The 25,864-nt window shown below is 46.7% G+C and overlaps 1 protein-coding gene across 1 annotated transcript in view; it reads right to left on the bottom strand.

The window, feature by feature from the left end:
- Positions 1-25,864, bottom strand: part of LOC144153281 (uncharacterized) — a 71,991-nt gene that overhangs the window by 21,154 nt on the left and 24,973 nt on the right. The window contains exons 10-19 of the mRNA XM_077684933.1: positions 25,354-25,395; positions 25,197-25,244; positions 16,732-16,869; positions 15,451-15,692; positions 13,893-14,011; positions 12,404-12,521; positions 9,487-9,645; positions 5,649-5,768; positions 3,383-3,512; positions 955-1,008 (exon numbers count right to left, since the gene is read on the bottom strand). Coding sequence (XP_077541059.1) covers positions 955-1,008; positions 3,383-3,512; positions 5,649-5,768; positions 9,487-9,645; positions 12,404-12,521; positions 13,893-14,011; positions 15,451-15,692; positions 16,732-16,869; positions 25,197-25,244; positions 25,354-25,395 — 1,170 coding nt within the window. The remainder of the gene's footprint in view (positions 1-954; positions 1,009-3,382; positions 3,513-5,648; positions 5,769-9,486; positions 9,646-12,403; positions 12,522-13,892; positions 14,012-15,450; positions 15,693-16,731; positions 16,870-25,196; positions 25,245-25,353; positions 25,396-25,864) is intronic.

Genomic DNA, 25,864 nt, shown 5'->3' with positions numbered 1-25,864 from the left:
AGACAAACAAGGCAGAAGAAAGAAAAGAATTAAAACCGTTACACTCAACGTGAAAGCTTTCGCAAGTGCAGAGCAGTGATTCGCCATAATTGGCTGTAGCGCCGTTATCCGCTCACTGCTACCACCCACTGCATTGCAAATTTCCCGCCTTCGCAGTGCTCGCGCGGCCCATTGCTTAAATTGCGCCAGGTGGAGTTTTGTTCTTTTTGTGCTCACTTTTCCTCCCGCACGTGCCGGCGCTGCACTGCCACTTTTTTTCGCTTACTATCATAAAAAAAAAAAAAACCAAACGAGCGCTCTTAACTCCATTAACGTGGGCGCTGTCGGTTAATTACGTATGTTTTGCCTCAAATGTACCTACAGTTTTCTTTGCGCTAAACAACGGGGAGATGTAGGACAAGCGCCAGCGGTTCACGACTTTCAAACGCTTATGCTAAATAAACCGATCGGCTTCCGAAGCCTCTGGGTAACGCCGCGACGACAGCCGCTACGACGTAACGCCATGTGGCTATACTTGGGTCGAGCGAGCGAGCTACGACGACAAGCCCTAAAGTTCTCTGCACTTAAAAATGCGGCCCTGCACTCCGTACAGATGGTTAATCAGCGAAGCTGTAATGTGCGGCTCCTCCCGCACCGCCGCCGCTCCTGTCCGCCGTTGTCTCTTGAGCTGCGCTTCGCGCAGTATCTGGCTGCTCCCGCGGTCCGCCGGGAGGGGGGCTTTTTGGCTCCCTGCGATGCGCCGTTACCACCTGCCAGGGTCGTTAAATGCGAGAGTGTAGTTACGACATCTATAAACGCAGGCAATCCCTCTTATCTTACTTCTAACGCCTCTCGAGTCTGATTTTTGTGCGCATGCGTATGAGGCTGCGCAACAAGTGTTTTTTGCGCACACGGGACTGCGATGTTTTTTCGCAAAGCAATAGAAAGCTTCGCTTTAAAAACCGAAATGCTGACCTTTATTGGCTGGGGGTGGTGGTGGTCGTAGCTCAACCAAGTTGTTTACTGGACCTGGCGAGAGAGAGAGGAGAGAGAGTGAGAGAGAATACACAGTACTTTCAAGATGGAAAAGAAATGGGGGCAGATTCGCTGAGGGGCACACAGACTGGGCAAACCGCGAAGCTGGCGGTCCCGCCTAGCTCATTCTTGGTTCGGCTAAGTTTATACGCGGTTGTTTATTCTTGGAGACTCGGCCAAGTTTTCTGCGTGGTGTCATCGTTAGGCGGCAAAGAGCAATGGACACTCGGTCATTGAAGTATGTACAATGTACGCGCGCCCTACGGCTTTGCTGTGAAGCTCTAAGAGTAGCAGAGGGTGAAGCAGGACGAGCGTTCGCTCAAAATTTTAAAGCAAAGCTTCACTAGTTTCGTCGTGTGATTTCGTGGAGGATGCGCAAATTGCCTTTTGACCGGAGACACACGCCCGGCGACACACCCCTCGAAGCGCATCGCGTGATTCACCGGGACCGCTGTTGGCGCCTGCGCAAGCCAACAGCGGTCGCCACCGCCGCTGCGGCCGAGGCAGCCAACCACCCCCGCAGCCTCCCATGCATGCGGCGCTGGGTCGTTTCGGGCAACGTGATTTGTCTTGCGACCGGCGAAGAGGAAGGGTGCGTTTGCCATTGTTGTGACTTTCTCTTCATCAGCATCGTAGCAGACGACGCTAGTCATCATCATTTCTTTCTGCTGTTCACGAGCTGCCGCATGCTCTCGTGGCTGCGCCGGCTCGCACACGCTCTTCTAGTGGATTCCATTGAAGCCTTATCCTCTTCAGACTTGTCGCTCCGCTTTCTGAGCATCGCGCCGCAGCTGGTGGACCCAGAGGTCCAACAACCATGAATAAACGCCGCGTTCGCCCGCCTCCTTCTTTGAGCGTTGCATGGAACCGAACGGCTTTGAGACGTGGTCGCCAAGCGAAACCGAGACTCAACCAGACTAAGCCAAGCGTTTGCTTTGCATATCCAAGGTTAGCCGAGCTAAGCCGCAGCCATTTTTGAACACGTTCGTTGGCCACCATTCGGCTTGTGTGGTCTGGCGTGTGGTACGCCAATAAAAAGTTGATTAACGCTATCGCATCTTTACGTTCTGGCTTTTTTTTTTTACATTGACATTATTTTTTCTGTTTGCTCCGTCAAAACTGCAGCACTCGTCGCAACAAGTGATGGAGCGGCCACCCGAGACAAATACAGAAAGCCGTGCTTGTACAACTTGTATCCCGCCTCCTGCAGGTGGCGGTACGAGTCGCGCCCGAGCGCGACGAGGCAATGATACGGTAAAGACGCGGTGCCGGCGCACGCGCCGGCGTCATTGCTCGGAGAGGTTTTCCAGCGCACGTTCGCCGGCCCAACCACGAGCTTACAAAGCATCGCTGTAAAAAAAACATTTCTGTGGACGCAAGTGTTACAAATGAACCGTCAACCCTTTAGAGTGGCAGGTAGCGGCAATGCCCTCCGAAGCATGATACAAGCAAGGCATGCTGATATAGGCGATAATTTCTTTATACCTCCGGTATAAACCTGATGCCTAAAATGGAGCCAGGCAAAACGGGCCGTAGTTCTGTTCAAATTTGGTCTAGCTCGCTTTCGAGAGCGCTGTAGTACAAAATAACCTTTCAAGTGATGAAAAAAAGATTTCCAAATACACGATATCTTTGTTTTTTTAGCGAAACAATTTGCAGGATAGCTTCAACCATTGAGCGTTCCACTGACTGTTCTGAAAGTCTCAAGCTATCGTCTACATAAAACCTGTGACGTAATTATTGCGTTTAGAGAAAGCAGCACTTTGTCGCAGAGCCCGCACTGCTCCAACTATTGATTTTAATTGCATGCTGCACTCACGTAAGTTAGAAGCGTAAAGGAGGCAGCAACGATTCGATTACTTGGGTCAGGTACAGTGACATTGTGTATCAACCGAAATGCGCGCCAGCCGAGTGCCCTATTCAAGAGACGAAACGGTGGAATCCGCTCGCATCTTCGTAAGAGGGCGAATTCCTGAAAATGTCCGCGCAGTTAACTTTGTGTTTCGTTTTCAATTTTAAAGAGTGCCCGGGATCGCTTTATTAGCAGTCTTTGTTAGACTTTGCGGTTATTGTGCAATAACTTAACTCAGTGAAGTTGATTTGGAGATTATAAGTAAAGATACGGCAGTGTTTAGGTTTCCCGTAAGTCAAGCGGGGAAGAGGGGGCGGTCGTTAATACAGCGACGACCGGTATTTTGTCTTTGATTTTTGCACAGCATTAAAAAGAAAGAAAGTTCGCAGATATTTTTTTTTTCAGGATTAAAGGAAAACTGGCAGCCGAGAAAGCCTTTCCCAACCGAAGTATTAGAAAGCCTCGAAGGGCCCGCAATAATATAGAGCAAGAGAAATGCTTTTAAGAGGTTCTCGCCTTTTATGAGCGCCTGAGACATTTCGGCGAGCCTCGAAAATTTGGGGTGACAAAGACCCATGGAGTCGTCGTACTCAACGTAGTAGGCAGCTACGCAGGCCCGAGGAAACAGGGTGACAGCTCGTTCCACCTGCGACAACACAGCGCTCACGCCATGAGACATGCAATCAGGAAACCAACATTTCGATTTGTCATCCACACTTTTCTCCACTATAAAAAGTCAGGGTAATTAGCTTTGCGGCTGGAACGTTCATTCATTCAGCTGTATTTCCGATCCCTTCATATCCAGTGCCCTGCCGCGGGCGGCCACCTCTCGTTGCGGGCGAATTTTACTTCACGCTATGGAACACTTTTCTTCGGCCGAAGGAGTACCCTTTTTATCGGATAAATCACTCAAGAAAGTTGAAAGTGGATTGAACAACTGAACATACAAGGTTTTTCCCGTTTGTAATCTCCCTTACTGCGGACTCCCCTTTTTCAGCCTTCACCTCAATAAGTGTCTAGTTGCTGTGAAGCCCACTTTAAAAGCAAAGCGTAATTGTGATGGGTCTAGCAGGAGCCAAAATGAGTTGGTAAAAATATTATGGCTGCATTGAGTAGTTAAACCCCCTTTTATTTATGTTGTGATTGCTTAGTGGAAGCATCATGCATCAGTTCCCCTATAAAGAACTCCCGAAAGGAAAATATCGTGCGACATTTGCGGCCGCACAACCAAATTGCCCCGGTGAGTTCACAGGGGTTTGCGATGTGTTTTAATTTATGCCCATTTTATGGTTAGTAGTGACTTATTATTTATTCATGCAAACATTGCACAGGCCTTTCATGCTATCATCATCATTATAATTATTATTATCATCATCATCAGCAGCATGATCAGATCCATTGAAGGACGAAGGCCCCCCCAATTGACCTCCGCTCCTCCTGTCGTACCCTGCTCGGGTCCACATTTTACCCCGAAGTAAAATGTGGACCCGTGTTATTTGCTATTGCCCTTCCCCTCCTTCTGGACCAATCTCTTGGTATCCCCGCTAGCAATCCACCAATTCTCGCCCCGCTGACTGACCAGAGCATCGTCCATGCCCACGTGAGCATTTCCGCGGGGAGGAAGGCGTGAGGGAAGAGGTACTTTCCAACACGTTTTAAGTGGAATGCACTTCTTAAGCGAGCCTGAATCGTCCGCCGCCGTCGTCCGCATAGCAACAGCTGCGGGTGCGCGCGCTCCTCGTCTTCCTCCTCGTCTTCCCTAGCAACGGGGGGAGATGGGCGCCTCCTCTCCACTTCGGGCGGGAGAGCTCTCGCTCGCGTAGCGGGCGCTCCGCATTCCGACGCGTGAGGGCGCTCGTGTAGCCCTCGCCGTAACGGCGGGCGCTACTCTCCTCCTCTCTCCGCTCAGTGACTGCGGGTGTTGGGCGCCTCCTCTCCACTCCAAGATCACGATATCCACCGTAATCGCGCAATCAACAATCGTGCATTCGCACTTACACACTCTCCCCCTCGGGGAAGTGCGAGGGAATTTTTCTCGTTAAAAACGCTCGTAAATGGGCCTCAAGAACTCAATATCACCTATACGTATTCTCAACTTTATTCCTGTGCGGCATTAGACAATGTCTCTCTCTTGCCCCACGGTGCACGCTGATTGGGCGCCGGAGAAGTGCCGGTGGGAGGAGCAATCGCGCGCTTGCTGAGGCGGTGGCGCCCTCTGTTGCGTTGAACTGGATTTTACGCCAATAAATGAGACGGACTTGCCACCCAGAGTGCGATTAATCACCCTATTTTGATTTATTTTGCTCTAATCGGCCAGCATACGATTACAGCAAAATATAGTATCTGCGCTGATGTACGCCTTGCACTGTTGTCACGGCGCATATACTATACATTGCTCTTATCGCATTATGGGCCGCGTTATTCGCCAATTTTGCACATTTCGTAACGATCATTCGTCCGCGAGGATGGCTTGGTGGACTAGTTGGTTGGGCATCATGAAGGGGTTAACAGCGCACTAAGACGACGACAAACAAGGGAAAGAGAAGACAGGACAAACGTTGTCGTGTCCTGTCCACCGCTTGTCCTGTCTGCTCTTCCTTGTTTCGCCGTCTTAGTGCGTTCTTAACCCCTTCATTATAACTGGTCCTTCTGGAGTGTTGTGGAGAAGCCCACCTGCGGAGATTTTTAAAGGGTGTAGGTCTGCACACGCAAAAAAGGGGACAGTTAGCGCGTAACAGCTTCACTGTAAAAAGAGAAGTCGTAAGACAAGATTTTGACGCACCTTTTCGCGTATGGTTCCTTCTTCGTCGTACATTTGGTAGGCGTTCTTGTTCGACCGGAAGATCCCCAGGGCCCCTTCCACACGCACAGTGGAACTAAAGCCCTCCTTGTCGGAACACACCTGCGGAACATGCTTGGTTGCAGCCATGGACTTCGCCTCATATCGTTATCGTGTGAAAATATTGTCACGTAGCCAAGGACGACGCAGCTGTATTGAACGAAAAACAAGTTTATTGGAACAAGGTTGTGCCCCCTTATAACTCAAAGAATACACAGGCGGCGAAACAGCAGTCAACAAAGTGTTGTGCGCGACTGTGTCGGCGAATCAAATACCGCGGCGTCGATCTGCACTGCAGGCTTTTATCTTTCGGCACGAGTGCTTCTCGAACCGTCGATTTACACCCAGAACGTTGTAGACCAAAGAAGATTATTCTAGGCTAGTGACGTAAGGGCGAAACGCTCTCCTAATGAGAATGAGATAGCCCGTGCGGAATAAAAATAAAGAATGGAACACGCACTTCGCTTGGGACACAGATAACGCAGCCGGACGCGGCGGGGCAGTAAAAACAAACAAACAAACAAACAAACAAACAAACAAACAAACAAACAAACAAACAAACAAACAAACAAACAAACAAACAAACAAACAAACAAACAAACAAACAAACAAACAAACAAACAAACAAACAAACAAACAAACAAACAAACAAACAAACAAACAAACAAACAAACAAACAAACAAACAAACAAACAAACAAACAAACAAACAAACAAACAAACAAACAAACAAACAAACAAACAAACAAACAAACAAACAAACAAACAAACAAACAAACAAACAAACAAACAAACAAACAAACAAACAAACAAACAAACAAACAAACAAACAAACAAACAAACAAACAAACAAACAAACAAACAAACAAACAAACAAACAAACAAACAAACAAACAAACAAACAAACAAACAAACAAACAAACAAACAAACAAACAAACAAACAAACAAACAAACAAACAAACAAACAAACAAACAAACAAACAAACAAACAAACAAACAAACAAACAAACAAACAAACAAACAAACAAACAAACAAACAAACAAACAAACAAACAAACAAACAAACAAACAAACAAACAAACAAACAAACAAACAAACAAACAAACAAACAAACAAACAAACAAACAAACAAACAAACAAACAAACAAACAAACAAACAAACAAACAAACAAACAAACAAACAAACAAACAAACAAACAAACAAACAAACAAACAAACAAACAAACAAACAAACAAACAAACAAACAAACAAACAAACAAACAAACAAACAAACAAACAAACAAACAAACAAACAAACAAACAAACAAACAAACAAACAAACAAACAAACAAACAAACAAACAAACAAACAAACAAACAAACAAACAAACAAACAAACAAACAAACAAACAAACAAACAAACAAACAAACAAACAAACAAACAAACAAACAAACAAACAAACAAACAAACAAACAAACAAACAAACAAACAAACAAACAAACAAACAAACAAACAAACAAACAAACAAACAAACAAACAAACAAACAAACAAACAAACAAACAAACAAACAAACAACAAACAAACAAACAAACAAACAAACAAACAAACAAACAAACAAACAAACAAACAAACAAACAAACAAACAAACAAACAAACAAACAAACAAACAAACAAACAAACAAACAAACAAACAAACAAACAAACAAACAAACAAACAAACAAACAAACAAACAAACAAACAAACAAACAAACAAACAAACAAACAAACAAACAAACAAACAAACAAACAAACAAACAAACAAACAAACAAACAAACAAACAAACAAACAAACAAACAAACAAACAAACAAACAAACAAACAAACAAACAAACAAACAAACAAACAAACAAACAAACAAACAAACAAACAAACAAACAAACAAACAAACAAACAAACAAACAAACAAACAAACAAACAAACAAACAAACAAACAAACAAACAAACAAACAAACAAACAAACAAACAAACAAACAAACAAACAAACAAACAAACAAACAAACAAACAAACAAACAAACAAACAAACAAACAAACAAACAAACAAACAAACAAACAAACAAACAAACAAACAAACAAACAAACAAACAAACAAACAAACAAACAAACAAACAAACAAACAAACAAACAAACAAACAAACAAACAAACAAACAAACAAACAAACAAACAAACAAACAAACAAACAAACAAACAAACAAACAAACAAACAAACAAACAAACAAACAAACAAACAAACAAACAAACAAACAAACAAACAAACAAACAAACAAACAAACAAACAAACAAACAAACAAACAAACAAACAAACAAACAAACAAACAAACAAACAAACAAACAAACAAACAAACAAACAAACAAACAAACAAACAACAAACAAACAAACAAACAAACAAACAAACAAACAAACAAACAAACAAACAAACAAACAAACAAACAAACAAACAAACAAACAAACAAACAAACAAACAAACAAACAAACAAACAAACAAACAAACAAACAAACAAACAAACAAACAAACAAACAAACAAACAAACAAACAAACAAACAAACAAACAAACAAACAAACAAACAAACAAACAAACAAACAAACAAACAAACAAACAAACAAACAAACAAACAAACAAACAAACAAACAAACAAACAAACAAACAAACAAACAAACAAACAAACAAACAAACAAACAAACAAACAAACAAACAAACAAACAAACAAACAAACAAACAAACAAACAAACAAACAAACAAACAAACAAACAAACAAACAAACAAACAAACAAACAAACAAACAAACAAACAAACAAACAAACAAACAAACAAACAAACAAACAAACAAACAAACAAACAAACAAACAAACAAACAAACAAACAAACAAACAAACAAACAAACAAACAAACAAACAAACAAACAAACAAACAAACAAACAAACAAACAAACAAACAAACAAACAAACAAACAAACAAACAAACAAACAAACAAACAAACAAACAAACAAACAAACAAACAAACAAACAAACAAACAAACAAACAAACAAAAACAAAAAAAAACAAACAAACAAACAAACAAACAAACAAACAGACAGACAGACAGACAGACAGACAGACAGACAGACAGACAAACAAACAAACAAACAAACAAACAGACAGACAGACAGACAGACAAACAAACAAACAAACAAACAAACAGACAGACAGACAGACAGACAGACAGACAAACAAACAAACAGACAAACAAACAAACAAACAAACAAACAAACAAACAAACACAGTGCATGGTTCGCAGCATTATTGCCATAATTTTTTCCAACCCTTATATCATCATCGAAAAATTTGTACAGGTACTCAGTTTCCCTTCTGAAAGGGCGAACGAAATTTCAATCAAAAAGTCCTAGTGACTCAAGCTGGAAGAGTGACGTTTCTGTTACACAAGCAATACGTGCAAGCTACTAAAAATTAAAACCGATATAATGGCCAATTGAAAGCACTTTCTTAACCGTATTAGGCTATCTTGGTGCTTGCAAGGCGTTTTTTCTGTTTATTAGTAAGTCTATGCCTGAAGCTATGTTATTTAGTGGACCGGATCGCTTCCCTTTCTCGTATGCTGGGTGGCGTAAGCTCGCTGCTGACGTAGCTCATACGATCGAACGAGCTGTGAACTGCTCCCCCGTCGCTGTAGTACATCCTACTTATAGGTTTCATTGCAACCCAATTATCTTCGGATAAACCTACAAGTCTCAAATATACTTTCCAGCAAACGAAGACTTACGTCACGGTAGTTGGACCACCGCTCCGTCTTGCAAGTCAAGTCGTCCTCGCCTACTTTCTTCGTCTTGAAGTTTAGCACGGCCATATTGAAGGAGACGCACATGTGAGCCATCGTCTCATTCGGTACATGCAGAATCCGCATCCAAGCCAGAGCCGTGCGCTGAAAAAAAACGTCAAAAAGGCGACTTGAGTACAAGGTTAGGGCTACAGATAGAGAGGCTGATATTTCGTATATCAGCCCCGATATAATTTTATTAGGCCGTGCTACCATAGTCGAAACCTAACCCATGGCTGTGTCAGGCTTTGTAATGGCTGGGGTACATATCTGGGGTACAACGGCTGGGGTACATGGCTTGGGTACAACGAAACTCGGCCACAGAGTTTCATACTAATATATACAGGAGGGAAATATGGCGACACTGTCTAGGGGAGCCGCGCTTCGTCGAGCGTTCCGTCATGTACCGGGAAGCCACGTTCCACTTGCCTTTGGCATGGCTCATGCACAGGCTGAAAAGTTGGCTCTGGCTGCAAAAACGCAACAATATTACTGTGGAAGGTATTACTGAGATATTACTGAGCCTCCAAAAAGATTAATGTGCCAGTAATTATCTAGAAGCTTCATGCACAATGAAATGTTACCCTTTTTTTGTTGATTTTTGCTTCGAGACAAAAAAGAAGCCGTATGGCTAGCTAAACCAAGTAGCCGAGGAACGTCGCTAGCGGCAATGGCGCCGGCCACGACGGCCCACGACTGCAGCGACAGATTTCACTCTAGTATATATTAGTATGAAACTATGATCTCGGCGACACAGAATCGTGCTGCAGTGGGCCGATGTCCAGGCCATTCCGATCGCAGGATAAAAGTGACGAAACGTGCGAGGAGACAATATCGCGAGTGGAGCAGAACCAGTGAGGCTTGCGTCTTCGAGGAAGTACGGTGGCAGTGACAGCCTGAAGTGATCACCTGACTGTAACCATTATTCTAACCATTACCGCAATCGTTCCTCGGCTTGACTGCGCACGCGCAGTTGCCTTCAGTTCCAATACCAAAGTCGCATCTCCGCAATAATGGTCCCAATAACAGTTTCAGTTAACACGCGCCCGTTGCACCCGAAACACAACCTTTCATTACGACTGTTCGTAGATGACTGTTGTTGACATGCATTGCTTACACGGCGTCGGCTTGTGACTCTCCTCAAAACTATTGCGCACGGTTCTGACGCGGGCTCTAAAAGAGACGAGTCGTGCGGGACACCAAAAATCGGCTAAATACTCTTTGATGCCCAACAGTGAGGAACGCTAAAAAACAACCATTAAATAATGCAAGCAGTGTTCCACCTAAGGCTGCTAATTCGCTTTAATGGTAGTGCAAAACCTGCTATTTCACGCGCCAAAACAACAGCCGCCCTAAAAGGTATGCCGTGCGAAGTACTTGGGATAAAACGGTTTATTTAACCTAAGTAACCTGACCGAAGTCAACCCAGTGTGATCTCGTTTTGATGAGATCTGTGTATTCGAAGCAATCCAAGTTCGTAATGTGTACTTTTTCTACTTCAATGTTTTTAGCTTTAATTAGGATGCGCGAAACGCATCCGACCGACTTGGAAAAGCTACGGAATCGAAGCAAGTGAACTTGTCCTTGACAGGTTAAGGGAGAGTTTTTAAATAGGTATCGCAGCGCTCGCGCACAACTTCCATTTCATACGAAGGACACGATGCAAGCCAGTAACTGCGCACGCAAAAAGTTTATGTACGTTATACTCAAGCTCTCAGTTATCACGTCTGCTGCAGCTATCCGCGCATCTTCATCACCATCGTGGTCGTTGCCGTCACCATCACAATCTCCATCCTCATCATCACCGTCATCAACAACAACGACTACCGCAAGAGCTTATTGCAGTCCAGTGCAGGACGAAGGCCTCTCCCACGAAGGCCTCGAGGGTCCCACTAAAGTCTGGCTTGGAGATCCTCGCCTGCATATTGTTGATTTTGTTACTTTTTAACGTGACCCGCCGTGGTGACTCAGTGGCTAAGGAGTTGCGCTGCTGAGCACAAGGACGCGGGTTCGACTCCCGGCCACGGCGGCCACTTTTCTGATGAAGGCGAAAAGGAAAAACGCCCGTGTGTACGAGATTTCGGTCACGTTCAACATCCCCAGGTGGTAAAAATTAATCCGGAGCCCTCCACTACGGCGCGCGTCATCGCCTGCGTTGCGTAGGCACGTTAAACCCTACAATCAGTCAATCACTTTTTGAAAGAAATAAAATAATAATTTTAATATCAATATGCAATGATAATTCTAAATTTCAATGTTATATATGAGTTGATCTCCAACCACTCCTGTCCTGCGCTCTCCGAGTGCATTCTCTGCGTTCGAATTTTCTTCTTTCGTCCCTCCACCGAGCCGGGTAATTTAGTAGGCCTGGTTTCGTCGTTTCTTCACTCACGGAGGAAAAGCTACAAAAAAATGTCGCCGATTCCTCTGTCATAAGAATCGGCAAACACGAAAGGGAAATGTGCAGCGAAATTTGCAACTGAGCATGATTTGCGGGTCGGTGGCTGTCTTATGGGTGTGCTTGGTGAGCGGCGTCCTGCTGGCGGGTCGCTTCGGCAAAGGTGTACTGGCATCATTTCCGTGACGGGTATGACGTCAGTGAAATCTTGGCGTATCCTGGGATAAAACACTGTCGTGTTAAAATATAAAAACCGACAACGAACAAACCCAAAGTAAAACGTACTCTTTGGTTTTAAAGGTTGCTTCCCCGCAAGAATACCCTATGTGCAGGGGTGCACCCTTTACAGGCCGCTTGCCTCGTTGTACGGGCGTCACTTGCGTCACAGATATGACGTCCCCTAAATGTTTGTTTACTCCGAAATAAAACACTTTCGTGTTAAAATGAGCAAGGGCTGAGTCTCACGACAGGAACGGAGTCTGTGAAGCTGGTGTCCTCGAGGAAAGACGATGGAAGCGACAGTCTGCAGGGGCCCTGGTTGTGCTTCGAGCGGTGCGTCTCGAGAATCAGGTAGTCGACGGTCCTAGAAGTAGAAAACAATAATCTCTGACATGACAGCCAAAACACGGAGAACAAAAAATACAGAAATTCATGGAATTACCTACTATACCCGGTTACAACTTAAGAACGGCAATGATGATGATTGCTATTGGTTTCCCCATTGTAGCGGGGTGATGACATGTCATCTTACCAAAAAAGACTAATATACCCATGTTTTACACTCTTGGTTTAATACTAGCGCTACTTAGGGCAGGCACAAAAAGGCACAAAATATTTTTTTTTCCTTTTAGAGGTGGTAACTGTCCTAGGGAATATTCCCCTCTCTGCATTTCGTCCACCAGCATTCTAATATTCTTTTCGTCCCCTCGACAGCCTTGAAGTTAACTTCCTCTGTCATATCCTTAAATCCTAAGGCATCTGTAAGCCCAATATTTCCTTCATGTAGATTTGGATGGATACCCTCGCATTCTAACACTATGTGCCGCATAGTTTGTTTCTTTTCCGCAGACCACGCATACCCCATCATTTTGTGAATACTTCCCCACGAAGCTCTTAGTTCGCAGGAAACTTGCTGTAGCCTCGAAAAGCAAAGCACTGCCCTGGGAATTATCGTAGAAATTTTCCTTTCTGATGTTCCATTTCTCAGCCCTGTCCGCCCTGCACTGGCTACAGACTCGACTATACAGCGCGTGCAATTGGGGAAGGAGGGAGTAACGGAACCTGCCGAGGCAGAGGCAGGCCGCGAGCTGCGCTTCGGCTTATCTCCCTGGCAAAGGTGATTGCGTTGCAAAGGCAACTTTCTCCACTTTCTATGGCAGCCCTCTCTGCGCGCTCTCTCCTCGTCATCGTCCTGTGCAGCTCTGTCACTTTGTCCTTGACACAGTGACGCGGATCTACGCGGAACTTTTGCCGACATGCCCCATTTATTGCTCACGCACTCAAAAAATCTATGGAAGCTTGCACTCATGCGCAATACTTGAATCGCGAAGCTGTAGTAGATGAGCATTGATGGACACAGAGTTAGTTTCAGTAGCACGCCCTGCCTTTCGGTTCGCGGCCTCTTCCTCGGCCATGCGAACTACACGCGGCCGGGCCATGCCGAGAAGTGCGAAGGCGTTGCGCGCGAGGTCTCTTGTACGATACTGAGCGCATGCGCATGACGACGCGAGCTATCGTGCGAAGGGCTCTCCTACGATACTGAGCGCATGCTCATGCTCCTCTCGAGTGTTGCGGCGGCCGCTATCACGTGTGTGTTTGCGATGTAGGGTGGGTAATGTGACAGCTGTGCGACGCCTAGGCGATAACGCTCCTCGCGAAGAGTTTTCCGCGCCCACGAACCCCGAACTTGCGGCGAGTAACAGCATCTCCGATGTTAATAGGCATGCTGACATACCTAGCGATTTCCTCGAGGTGTTCAGCCACGTCCTCCGGCGTCTTATCGGAGTCCAGGATGCTTAGGCCCACCACGACAAGGAGCTTGCTCTTGGCCGCGTGGAACTCGTCCCGCAGTCTCTGCATCCAAGGCAGCGGAAGTTAATTAGCAATGCAGAGATGAGGCGCAGCATACATGGAAACGATATATGTTGTGCATCTCGCGTCTGGGCCAGTTCCGCAATCGTTTTCTTTTTTTTCTGTTTTCAAGTTGTGCCAGTCATGCAAATGCAAATCTGAGACAATGAGTACGCTCAGTCTTCCCATAGTTACCAGCTCTCTTGGGGCCTAGTAAGCATAAATTTAGCTTTCTGGAGCTTGGCGTGGTTATCTGAGGGACAGCAGGAGAATGATTATGAAGAGATAGGTGGTGCTTACACTATCTTTACTATTATGACTATCTTGAATGCGTGAAGATATCGTTTTTAATCAGTTTTTTTCCCTCCGATAACTAGTATGTCCGTTGAAGAAGGACCAATGTATGCCCTCAGCGTGCTATTAGCTTAAATGCTAACTTTTCTAGATAACTCTGCAATGATCTGCGAGATTCTCGTATAAAAACAATAAAAAGATGATGCCCATGAAGTTACACTTGGTGGCTTTTTTTCTCTAAGGGAACTTGTAGAACCATATCGAAAACAGAAGGCAGAATACAAACTGAAATTTAAGCATCAATGCTAACTGTGCGAGAGATCTTCGCGGGGCACGCAATAACTTTCGAGCACTTCGTCGTGCAAATAATGTAATGACCCTAAACGTGCTATTAGGCAGAAATTTTTGGCGGAAGTAACGACACTAAGTAGGCTTTGTTTTCTCCATTGTAATCCAGTTCTGAAGACTTAGCGAAAGAGCCAGCTTCACGTTGCCAGCATCGGCACAAGCCTTGCTAACAAGACACCACGCTCATACATCGCCATCAGCGCAATGCTCCCAGAGTTGGCAGCCCCGCCGGACCTCTTGATCGTCACCGCCAAGGGCCGGGACATGGCAAAATAGGCGCGTTCTTGAAACTGCACCACGCCGTTCACTTCCGTGATGTGAGTAGAAAGAAAAGATGTTTGCGTTACAGCGGCCAGTGTGGCACGGCCTGGCAAGAACACCATAGAGGCCTGTCAAGCCGACACATATAGGTGACCGTTACAAAGCGCAAATTCTCATGGGTACATTGTTTTCACCCGCGGAGTGCCGCCACTCACTTCCGGTTCGGGAGCTCTCCTGGCCTCCCATACGCCGTCGGCTTTCACGCGCGTGTGTGCTTGTTGTTTATCGTTTTTTTTTCAGCGAAAAAAAACGCTAATGCATCGGGAATTTCATAGCTAACAACGATTGACCGTACTACTGGTTTATCTGACAGGTAAGCGCCCTGTGACAAATAAACAACACACATGCGCGCACCTGAAAGCGCCGGCGTGCGGGAAGGCAGGAGAAATCTCGAACCGGAAGTTGCGGGAGCAGGCGACGTACCCGTGAACCTTTGCGCTTTTGATTGGTCGCCTATTCTATGCGTCGTGTGCACTGACCTTCACGATGTGGGAGTAGCGCTTGACGACTTCGGTCGTCTTCACTTGCTGGTCGAGCAGCGCGATGCCGTCGAAGCCGTGCGCGTGCAGCCACTCGATGGCACTTCTCGCGAACGCGCCCATCTTGGCCGGGTTGCGCCACAGCGGCACGTAGAAGTCGGCCAGCTGCTCCGTGGAGATGCCCACCAGGAGGGGCAAATCCGTGGTGGCGCGCAGCTGCTTGAAGGCGTTGAAGCTTTGCTCTGCGCTCGTCGCACGCCGCCGCAGGAGGCAGCGTTGCAGGTTAAGAGGGCGGATATTGACGGAATTGTTACTTTTAATGTGCACGTCAGCGTTTGTGAAGCAGGGGCAGTTATTGAGCTCTAAATAGACCGCATGGTGGCCCGTGTGCAACCTCCAGGGCCCTGTTGACCCCCTCCAGACTCTGTGCACGAACACTGCATGCGAATCTTCTTTTCATCACCACCACCACCACCACCACCACCACCACCACCACCACCACCACCACCACCACCATCATCATCATCATCATCAACAACAACAACATACCACCACCATCACCACCATCATCATCAGCTATTTGGGTTCACTGCGCAGCAAGGAAGACCTCTCTTATGCCTATGCTACACGTCACCTTTCAACTGACAGTTAAACGCTCACTCAAAAGTGCGCCTGAGAGATAGCCAATGCGCCAATCGATAGAAAATTGGTTGGAAGGCCTCGGGAAGGCCTTCGAAACGGCCGTGTACCACAGGTTATGTATATGTGCAACCACTTCTATCACGAGTTTTCCGGGTTCATTTCGTGCCCGTGAATTTTCGAATTTCGTTCCTCAATCGGTTTTTTTCGTCGACACCCGCAAAGGGCATCGCCGGAAGTACAAGTTCGATGTATACTTGTGTTTGTAGACAGAACGGGAAAAGGGGCCTCTCTTTTTGAGCTCTCCTCAAATGTGTCTTTCAACGTTTGGCTGTAGAGATGGCGTTGCTATGAAGTGTTTTTAGCAGAAAAAACTAGCATAAAACGCTGTCGGATTATTTTGTTCGCAGTAGGCAGTCGCACACTTTAAAGGAGCGACAACGGCAACAGAAAGGAAACCATGGCAAGGTTTTTTGTGTTTCTCTTACGCAAAAACCCGTAAAAATAGCATAATTTAAACACAGCAGGTTTGTAGCCTGTAAAGAAAAACGCATTGAAGCCAATGCTCTTAATTGAGTCTCCTATCGAAACTAATCGACGACATTTACATTAGATCCTTAGCAAATATTTAGGGGCACTCACCGCTCTCCCTGGGCATGAACCACTTGTGCTCGTAGAAGAAGACCATGTCGCGGTAGATGAGATGCGTACAGTACTCGGTCGGGTAGTGGTCCAGCTCCGAGTTCAGGTCACCCAGAACGCAGAACAGCGCCGGTCCGTCTGTGATAAATGGTACGGCGCGTGATAGAAGCAGCACTACAATGAAAGGGTAGTTGAAAAGGGAACTTTGTTGTTGAACATTTTATGTGAGAAGTGGACTTTACTTCTACAGTGGGCTGCGCTGTACTGGGCGAAACGTTGCTGATTTCGTTGGGTGACGTGACCCAGAATATGAAGTTGCCGAGGTTTTCAAAAAAAAAATCATTAAGAAAGCTATGCGTAGCGGCACTTCAGCAGTAGTGCGACCTAGCGCAACTAAATAAAGCCTTTTAGAGCATCGGCACTCTTTTCTCTCATTGTTATGTGCCGCCAGGATTTTGAGTGGTCGGTCGGCACCACGTGACATTTGTTTACCCATATTGCTTCTTGGCGCCTCTCTCTCTCTCTCTCTCTCTCTCTCTCTCTCTCTCTCTCTCTCTCTCTCTCTCTCTCTCTCTCTCTCTCTCTCTCTCTCTCTCTCTCTCTCTCTCTCTCTGCTGCGCGGACGCTAGAGCGGCCGGTCACACTTTGCCCGTCATAGCCGGCGGCGGTTTCGTTGGGAGAGATGGCAACACTGCAAGCCAGAAACAAAATGACCCTCAGACGCTTCCGGGTGCACGAAGTTGCGGTACTCTTAAGCATAGCTGATTTAGTGTCGCTAGTGCGACTGTAGTTGAGATCAGGGACTGAAGAAATACAACATCGAGATTTATAACGACGTCGTTGTCATAATTTCCTTCATCGTTCTGGAGCGTACGCACTGCCCTGGTTTCCTCGCAGACCGCTATTTTCGCCTATCCCACTATTTTATAATTTCCTTACAAAAACTCTAGCTTTTCCTGCTCTTGTGGCAGTGCTGTGTTTGCGCCTTCGCTAACATTAATTTGCGAAGCCACAAGGAGGAGGAGGAGGGGAAACTTTATTTACACCAGTCAAAAGCACAAAAGGGTGTGCCCCCCCATCAGTCAGCCAGAATCCCTTGCGATTCGGCGGCTTCCAGGGCGAGACCGATGATTTTTCTCTGACTGCTGGAGGCCTGGCTGAGTAGCAGGGCCTCCCAGGATGCAGCATTTCTGTGAGGTTTTTTGTAAGAGGGACACGTCCAGACCATGTGAACGAGATCCTCTATTCCCTGACATTTTTTGCATTTCGAATCAGATACTTTGGGGTGCCATTTACTGTACAATTCGGGGTTTGGGAAGACCCCCGCCTGTAACCTTCTCCAGTATATTTCCTCTTTCCTAGTAAGGTGCGGGTGAGCCGGCGGTAGTACTTTCCTCGCTAGTCTATAGTATTGTACTATTTCGTGGAAGTTTCCTAGCCCGTCGTCTGCACTCGGGAGGGGCTCCGCGTACGGAGGAACCGCGTCTGGCTCGGTGGCGGCGGCGATCGTCCGGACTGTCAGACCTGGGGCGGTCGCATGTGCCTTTTCATTCCCGATGAGACCCGTATGAGCTGGTGCCCACACTAATGTTGCCTGTTCGATGGGAGCCTTTGCTTTCGCGAGGATCTTCCATGCGGCATTGGAGATCCTTCCTCGATCGAAGTTTCTGATGGCGGACTTCGAGTCGCTCACGATCGTTTTTATTCCTGATTGAGTCATGGCTGACTCTTCTGCCTCTGTTATGTCTTTGCTCAGTACCGTGCAGCACGAAACGGGTACACCGTTTTCCGTAACCGCCACTGCTGCGAAAGCTTTTTTCGTCTGATATTGCGCTGCGTCTGTGTACAGGACGTCAGTCCTGCCACCATATCTAATTTGCAGGGCTCTGGCTCTACTTTTACGTCTAGCCTCATGATGCGTTGGGCTCATGTTTCTTGGCAGTGGTGACACAGTAAGTTTTCCCCTGAGCTGCCTGGGTAGCTCTATACTGTCTTTACCTCTTTCTCCTGTCTGGTATCCCAGACGCTCTATATCCTCCGACCCGTCTTGCTGCTCAGCAACCGTTGTTGTTGTGACGCATTTACCGCCTCAATCAGTTCATCGATAGTATTAGATACACCCATACTAAGTATTTTGGCCGCGGAGGTGTTTGGGGGAAGACCTAGCGCACATTTGATGCCCTTTCTAATTATGATGTCGAGCTTACTTTTTTCTGCCTTGGTTAGCTTCATGAAGGGGGCTACGAAGAGAACCCTGCTAACGCCAAAGGCTTGAAAGAGCCTCAGTAGATTAGTCTCTTTCATTCCCCCGTGCTTGTTGGATTTCTTACTGGTTGAATTTTCTTACTCCACTCCCCAATGTCGCGTATCGGTTCGCTTGCCGTCGCGTCTATGCTTCTGAAAGTTTCCCAGCTAGTGATTTTGTGCTTGCGCATTTTCGGAACTGGGGTAACATTGCTGACTACGATTTCTATGAGTTTATGATCGCTGCCTAGGTCTTCCCCGGTATTTCGCCATGTGGCCTTGACTCCGCCGTGTGTGAGGGTGAGGTCGGGCGTTGTGTCTGACGACACACTATTACCTTGCCTCATCGGATTCATGGGGTCGGTGATTAGCAGTAGATCGTGGTGTTGAATTCCCTGGCACAAGGCCCTACCTTTGACTAGAGTGTGTTTATACCCTTAAGCTGGATGTGGGGCGTTGAAATCCCCCATGACCAACAAGGGAGCACCTTTGGTTAGATTTTTTGCTCTGAAAAACAAGTCTCCAAAATCGCATTTCCTCTGTCTGGGTGGGCTGTACACATTCAAGACGTAGATACTCTTACCCGTGCGCTTACGCGGGATGAGTTCCACCATCGAGTGGTCGATCTCGGTATTCCCAGTCTCGTGCTGCACTGCCGTTACGTTTCGCTTGACGAACGTGACTACCCGGGTGTCGTCTCCGAGTCCCGGGTAGGCTTTATGCCCCGATAATTTGGAATTTTTCCCACATTCTTGAATCGCAATTATTACCGGACGACCTTCGCCGCTGTCGAAAAAAGCCTGCAAAACCGAACGCTTTCTGCCGTAGCCCCTACTATTCCACTGCCAGGCTGTAAGATACCGTTGCCTGTGATCCATCGGGTCTATTGAATTCTTGATTTTTCGAGCTCTTTTGCCGTCTCATGTTAGACTTATCTAACCGGTCCATGCGTTTCTCCATTTCTAGTAGTCCATCCTCTACCTTTTTCAGGCTCTTCAACTCTGCCATTGCTACGAAAACCTTTTCTAATTTCGACACCCTACTGGCGAGTTTGTCGTCAACATCGTTTAGTTTGGATTCAAGTTGTTCGAGAGGGGGAGAGTGGACTACCTGCATCGACTCGACTACCTGTTCCGATGCCTTTGCGGTGATTACCGTCTTGATTTCGTCAAGCTGCCTTTTGAGTTCTGCGTTTTGTTCCATTATAAGCTTATTTTGCTCCATCAGAAACTTATTTTGCTCTGTCAACTTCCTTATAACCTCCGCATTTGCATCCTGGGCGGTCCCACTCACCCAACCTACCTTTGGTGCGTTTGTCTTCCGAGTTTTCCAGCGATGCACGGACACTGCCGCTGTTTTCACTCGAGCTATTAGCAGTCGATATAGTTTCAGTCCTCAGAGGTGGCAGGCGAGGGAAGGAGACGGATTGGTTCCTCGACTTGCTTCGGCTTCGAGACATGCTCCGCGCGCGATCCCGGCTCTGGTCCCTCCGGCTTGCCCGTTGCGATGCTTTGATGGTTGACTGCGCCTCTCTGTGCCTCCGCTTTTCGTCCGCTTCTTCTTCTTTCTTTGCCTGTTCTGCGAGTTTTCGCTCCCATTGTCTCTTTTTCAGGACGTACGGGGTGCGGTAGAGAACCTTGCACCTCTTGTCACCCGTCTCGTGTTCTTTTCCACACAGCTGACATTTCGGTACACAACGGTGTTCACTCGCGGGTGACGGATCACCGCATTTCCTACATTTGTCGGTGGGATTGTTGCTGCAGACGTCCGACCGACGGCCGATGTCGCCGCACTTAAAGCAGACTTCATACTTCTTTCGGTATAGGAAGCACTTGATGGGCGATCCGAAGCACCTGACCCATCGTGGGACTTGGGGATCGGCAAAAGTGATGATCACTGATTCGGATCTTCCCATCCTACGCACCCCGATGATAGGGGGGTTAGTGCGGTGGGAGAAACCGACCTCGAGTTCCTCTTCGGAGAAACGGAGATCGATGCCATGTACTACTCCTCTACCGCAGTTCTCCGGTGCTGCCATGTAGGACGTTACTTCGTAGGCCTTGTCTCCAATCGGTAGTTTTCTCAGAGACAGTACTTTCAGAGCGTCTTCTTGCCTCGGCGTGCTGTATGTTATGGTGCCTTGCTTGTCGTTTAACACAACTTGGTCTTCTTCTTTGCCTTTTTCCCACTGTACGTCGGCGGCAAGTCTTAGCATTCACCCTACGTAGGGGACCGAGAGCTTGGTGAGTGCAAGTCCGCCCTTGGGTCGCAGAATCACCTTGTGGTCCGTGTGTGGCAGTCTCGGCAGATGCGATGCAATCGATTTTTCCGCCAGCTGCTTGCCAGCCAGGCGCGCTTTATATTCTCCGATGGGTGACCTCTTAAGGTTTGTCGCTGTTCCGGCGGCGGCTGTTGAAAGCGTGTTGCACGAAGCGTCCGCGCTCTGTTTTTCTCGTCGACCTTGATCTTGTAGTTCCTTTACTTTTTTCGTCACCTTTGTGATCCAGTTTAACTCCTTAAGTTCCGTCGGGTCAATGTCCGTACCTTCTACCGCCATTTCCATCACCATTTTGTCGGCCGCGTCGGGCTGCCGCCAAGAGTCTGACGGCGGACGCCCGGGGTCGCCGGGCTGCTAAGCCTAGCCTGGCTTGGCTTAGGGTTAGCGATGCTGCGGCGTGGTCGACCAAAAAAAGGGTGTGAAAAAGTCTCAGAAAGTCCACTCACGGCTTGAATTTGTTATCCACGGAGTCCCTAGGAGTTCCGCAAACACAGCACGTCACTTTCATTTCAAGCCAAAATTTGGGTTGTTCCTCTAGAGAAAAGGACATTTTACGGAGCCGACGTGACAGAAGTCCGCTCCCGCTGGCCCCCTAGGAGAAATGCTCGCTGCGAGACATCAGGCTACGCTGTAGAATATTTACAGACGCGGGGTGATTTCTGAAGCGAGAAAAATGTAGTTACATCGGCGCCTATGCTTCGGGAAAATGCGGTAAATTCTAAAATACATTGCGTTTAAAAAAAATTATGCCGCGTGGTTTCGCATTTCGCCACAAAACAAAAAAATAGAAATGTTAGTTTAAATTATCACCAGTATATTGTCGAGTGGATCTAATTGAAAATGAGCTACCTAACACAGACAACAGGGAATAAGGAAGCCAATTAGCAAGAAAATAAGAAAGAAATGATTTCTAGGGGAACCTTCCATCATGTTCCATCAGTCCCCGTCATTTCTCGGTACCGACCAGATTTTCTCTTTTTTTGCATCGTTCTGACGTGGAACCGTTTCCGGTTAGTGACGCTAGAATAACTACAAAAATGTTCTGGCAACCGTCTCCGCCAAAATTACACTTTTTTTTATTAGAAAGGAGTTGTCACCAAGCGGGTAGAACCGAGAGTTCGGGATCGGTATGGCTTCAGTAGATCACATGTACTGCCGAATGTGCTTTAGGTTTTATCATCGCGCAAAAACTGCCAAAGCACACATGCGGAAAACGCCAAAAACCGTTGGAGTACTAAAATACAGCAACAGCCGCTTACGTGAACGAGAGTGGCAACCTTGTTCTTAGCGTGCAACCGCAGTGTCCACAGAACCTCTTGGTGTATACGACGGACTGGGACGTAAGTCGTTGACCGCTATTGAGCTCGCACAATTTATTGTTGCTAACGTCGGTAAGCATTGAACACCTCGGAATTTTTCCAACGAAGTTACGCGGTCGGTTTCGGTCCGTTTTCGTATAGCGTGAAACATGCTTTCTGACTGCCTTGTCCATGAATAATATAACGTGAAGCGCCTTAAGTCACCGGCTTCAATGGTTTTACCATTTCTCCCGATAACGTCGTCGCACTTAACTCAAGGTAATACAGACATCACGTTTTCGCTCCTTCTAACACATCTTAATGTCTTGTTTCAGGCATGCCGTTATACACAGCCCAACAGCTTGTCGGCGCAGACATTTAACCACGCAGTGCAACATCTGACTGTCTACAACGAAAAATGTGCCTTCGCGTCTGGGCGTACGTGCATCAATTGTGCCCAATTTGCTAGCTCATGTCATAGGTGCGTTTGCGCCATTAAAAAATTCAATGCAAAAGCGTAACGCTAAAGTTTGGCAGAAACAGAAAGGGCATTCTGAAAGCGTTTTGGCATCATACGATTTGGCATCCCTCGACAGGTACGCTTTTATCTTAAGTTCTGTGTGGCTTATTTGCTCGTAGCAATGGCCTGAAAACTTTTGGCAGACTATAAGTCACGAAAGTCCTCCACCACGACTTTGTCTTCGGGCTGAAGTCTCCAGAAAAGGGGCGTCTTTGATTGATTGATTGATTGATTGATTGATTGATTGATTGATTGATTGATTGATTGATTGATTGATTGATTGATTGATTGATTGATTGATTGATTGATTGATTGATTGTAGTGTTTAACGCGCCGACGCAACTCAGGCGATGAGGCGCGCCGTAGTGGAGGGCTCCGGATTAATTTAGACCACCTGGGGTTCTTTAACGTGCGCCGAAATCTCGGACACACGGGCATTTTTGCTTTTCGCCTCCATCAGAAAAGCGGCCACCGCGGCCGGGAATCGAACCCGCGACCTCGGGCTCGGGGCGTCTTTTCGAAACGACGCGGTAGTGCCATGAAAATGCATGTGTCCTTGGGTGGGTAAGTAGTGCAAATCGACGCGTACTGCTCTCCGTCTTCTTGCGGGTCCCTTTACACCGCTGTTACAAGGTTCTCGTCCCTTGCGATTTTTATAGTTTAACCAACTCCAAAGCGACGACCAAGCCAAGAACACATGCATTTGCATGGCACTACCGCGTCGCTTCGAAAAGACGCCTCTTCTTTGGATAATTCGGCCCCTGCTTCATGGATGGCTAACGCCCAAAAGAATCGATACCTTTCTTTGTCTGCACTTATCGTTCAGTTAAATACAAAGTGCATGTTCACCGTTTCTTTCAACCTACTGCGAAAATTGTTAAATTTGTACAAAAAAAAAACTGTGACAAGATGTAGATAATAACGATGTTTTAGTTGTCCAAGCTGAAAATAAGTTTAACCGGCTTATAAATGAAGGGGGAAAATTATTACTCGAAGGTCAGAACGCAGTTGTAGACATTACTAGACCCTGAGATCTTAGAGTGCGGGAGTGACACGTAATAATCCGTGCAGGGTCAACCGATCACTATGGCTGTGTGGGAAGGGGTACGTATGTGCGTATTTGTTAATGTCGACAATCAAGGTAATCTCCCACTGCAACGTCATTTTCGCAACCTAACAACGTGCAAGAAAGAGCGCACAGAAGCAGTTGCAGTTTTTCGTGTCGCAGCGCGTTTCGCAGTTCTAGTCACACTCTTTTCGCGCCACCACAACTCCCGCGTTACTGTAGACAGCTCGACGGGCCTTATATCAAACACTCTACTTGACCAAATGATTGCGTGCAGATTCTCTACACTCTGGCCTCAATCGATGTATTATTTTATACGCAAATCCTTTAGGTTTGCTGCATGAAAAACATCTCACGCATGAATTAGAATTATTTTAGTTTTTATCTGGTGCAGCGATGGCTCTGGGGGAAAGCTCACGCGATCGCATGCGCGGAATGTGTGTGCGTGGCAGCGTGTCTCCAGTGTATTTGTAAACAGTGTACTGGAAACCCCCTTCTATATGTTCGATCTGCCCATGATCGCGCAGTCCCTTAGCGCTGGCGTTGCTCTTTTGACTGCACTGACTCATACTGCGGGTAGATCTTTGAACAGGGCGGGATGACACAGCCCGAGAAAAATAAATCTATGGTGGTAGATTTCAAACACGGCCTATTAACGCAGCGCGACATATAAATCTAGGCGAGCAGGGGGTGGTTGGGGTGACCGCACAAATACTGATTGATGATTGACTGTAGGGTTTTAACGAGCCGACGCAACGCAGGCGATGAGGCGCGCTGTAGTGGAGGACTGTGGATTAATTTTGACCACCTGGGGATCTTTAGCGTGCGCCGAAATCTCGTACACACGGGCGCTTTTGCTTTTCGCCTCCATCAGAAAACCGGCCGCCGCGGCCGGGAATCGAACCCGCGACCTCGTGCTCAGCAGCGCAACGCCTTAGCCACTGAGCCACCGCGGCGGGTGACCGTACAGATACTGTCGAAATGTATCGAGTCCAGCGGAAAACCCTTAACACACAAATACCCCATATAGTAACCCAAGCGGAGACAAAGTATGCCTACGTGGAGGAGTGCCCCCGGATCGTCCTCGGTCTTCGGGTCTTGGCGGAGCTACAAAAAAAAAGCGGTGATATTAGACGAGAAATGTCACTGTCACGAACAAGGTTGGGATAAGCATGTAATTACCAATAATTCTATTCCATTGATAAAAACTGCTTACGTGTATTGTCTGCTTCGTAGAACTCCTTTTCAACGTGGCTCTCTGGGGAAAAAAAGTAAGAGAATTTGATGACCGGGAAGCACAGAATGTGTTGATCAATTTGACAATTATAACAGCGGAGCTCCTCAGGGACTAGTCCTGACGACAGTCTCGGCTGGTTTCGCGGCACGCTTTCTCTGGAGCAGGTTTCTCCTCCGCGCAAAAACCGTTTCTAAGTGTAGAAAAAAAATTGGCCCCAATACACGCTGTGAAGGTGGTTGGAAAGCGAAGCTTTAAATGACACCCAACACAATTGCCCATGCGACGTCACTTGAATTCACACACGCGGCTCTACAAAGAATGAAACCAGAGATTCTGCCAGGCTTCAGCTCACGTCGCCGCGGAAGCCCGGCCGTGAGTCGGGAGAGAGAAAGCGGAGAAGAGCGTCTTTCGAAGGGTGAAAAAGCAGAACCTAGCCACCCTGATGATGTGCTACCTTGGGGCTACACCACCCCGCGACACAAGCGCAAAC

The sequence above is a fragment of the Haemaphysalis longicornis genome, unplaced genomic scaffold, assembly GCF_048455015.1.
Source record: "Haemaphysalis longicornis isolate Haplotype H1 unplaced genomic scaffold, Haemaphysalis longicornis Haplotype H1 scaffold_9, whole genome shotgun sequence".
NCBI lineage: Eukaryota > Metazoa > Arthropoda > Arachnida > Ixodida > Ixodidae > Haemaphysalis > Haemaphysalis longicornis.
Note: the sequence above shows the minus strand (reverse complement) of the source record. Positions and strands in the feature narration are given on the sequence as shown.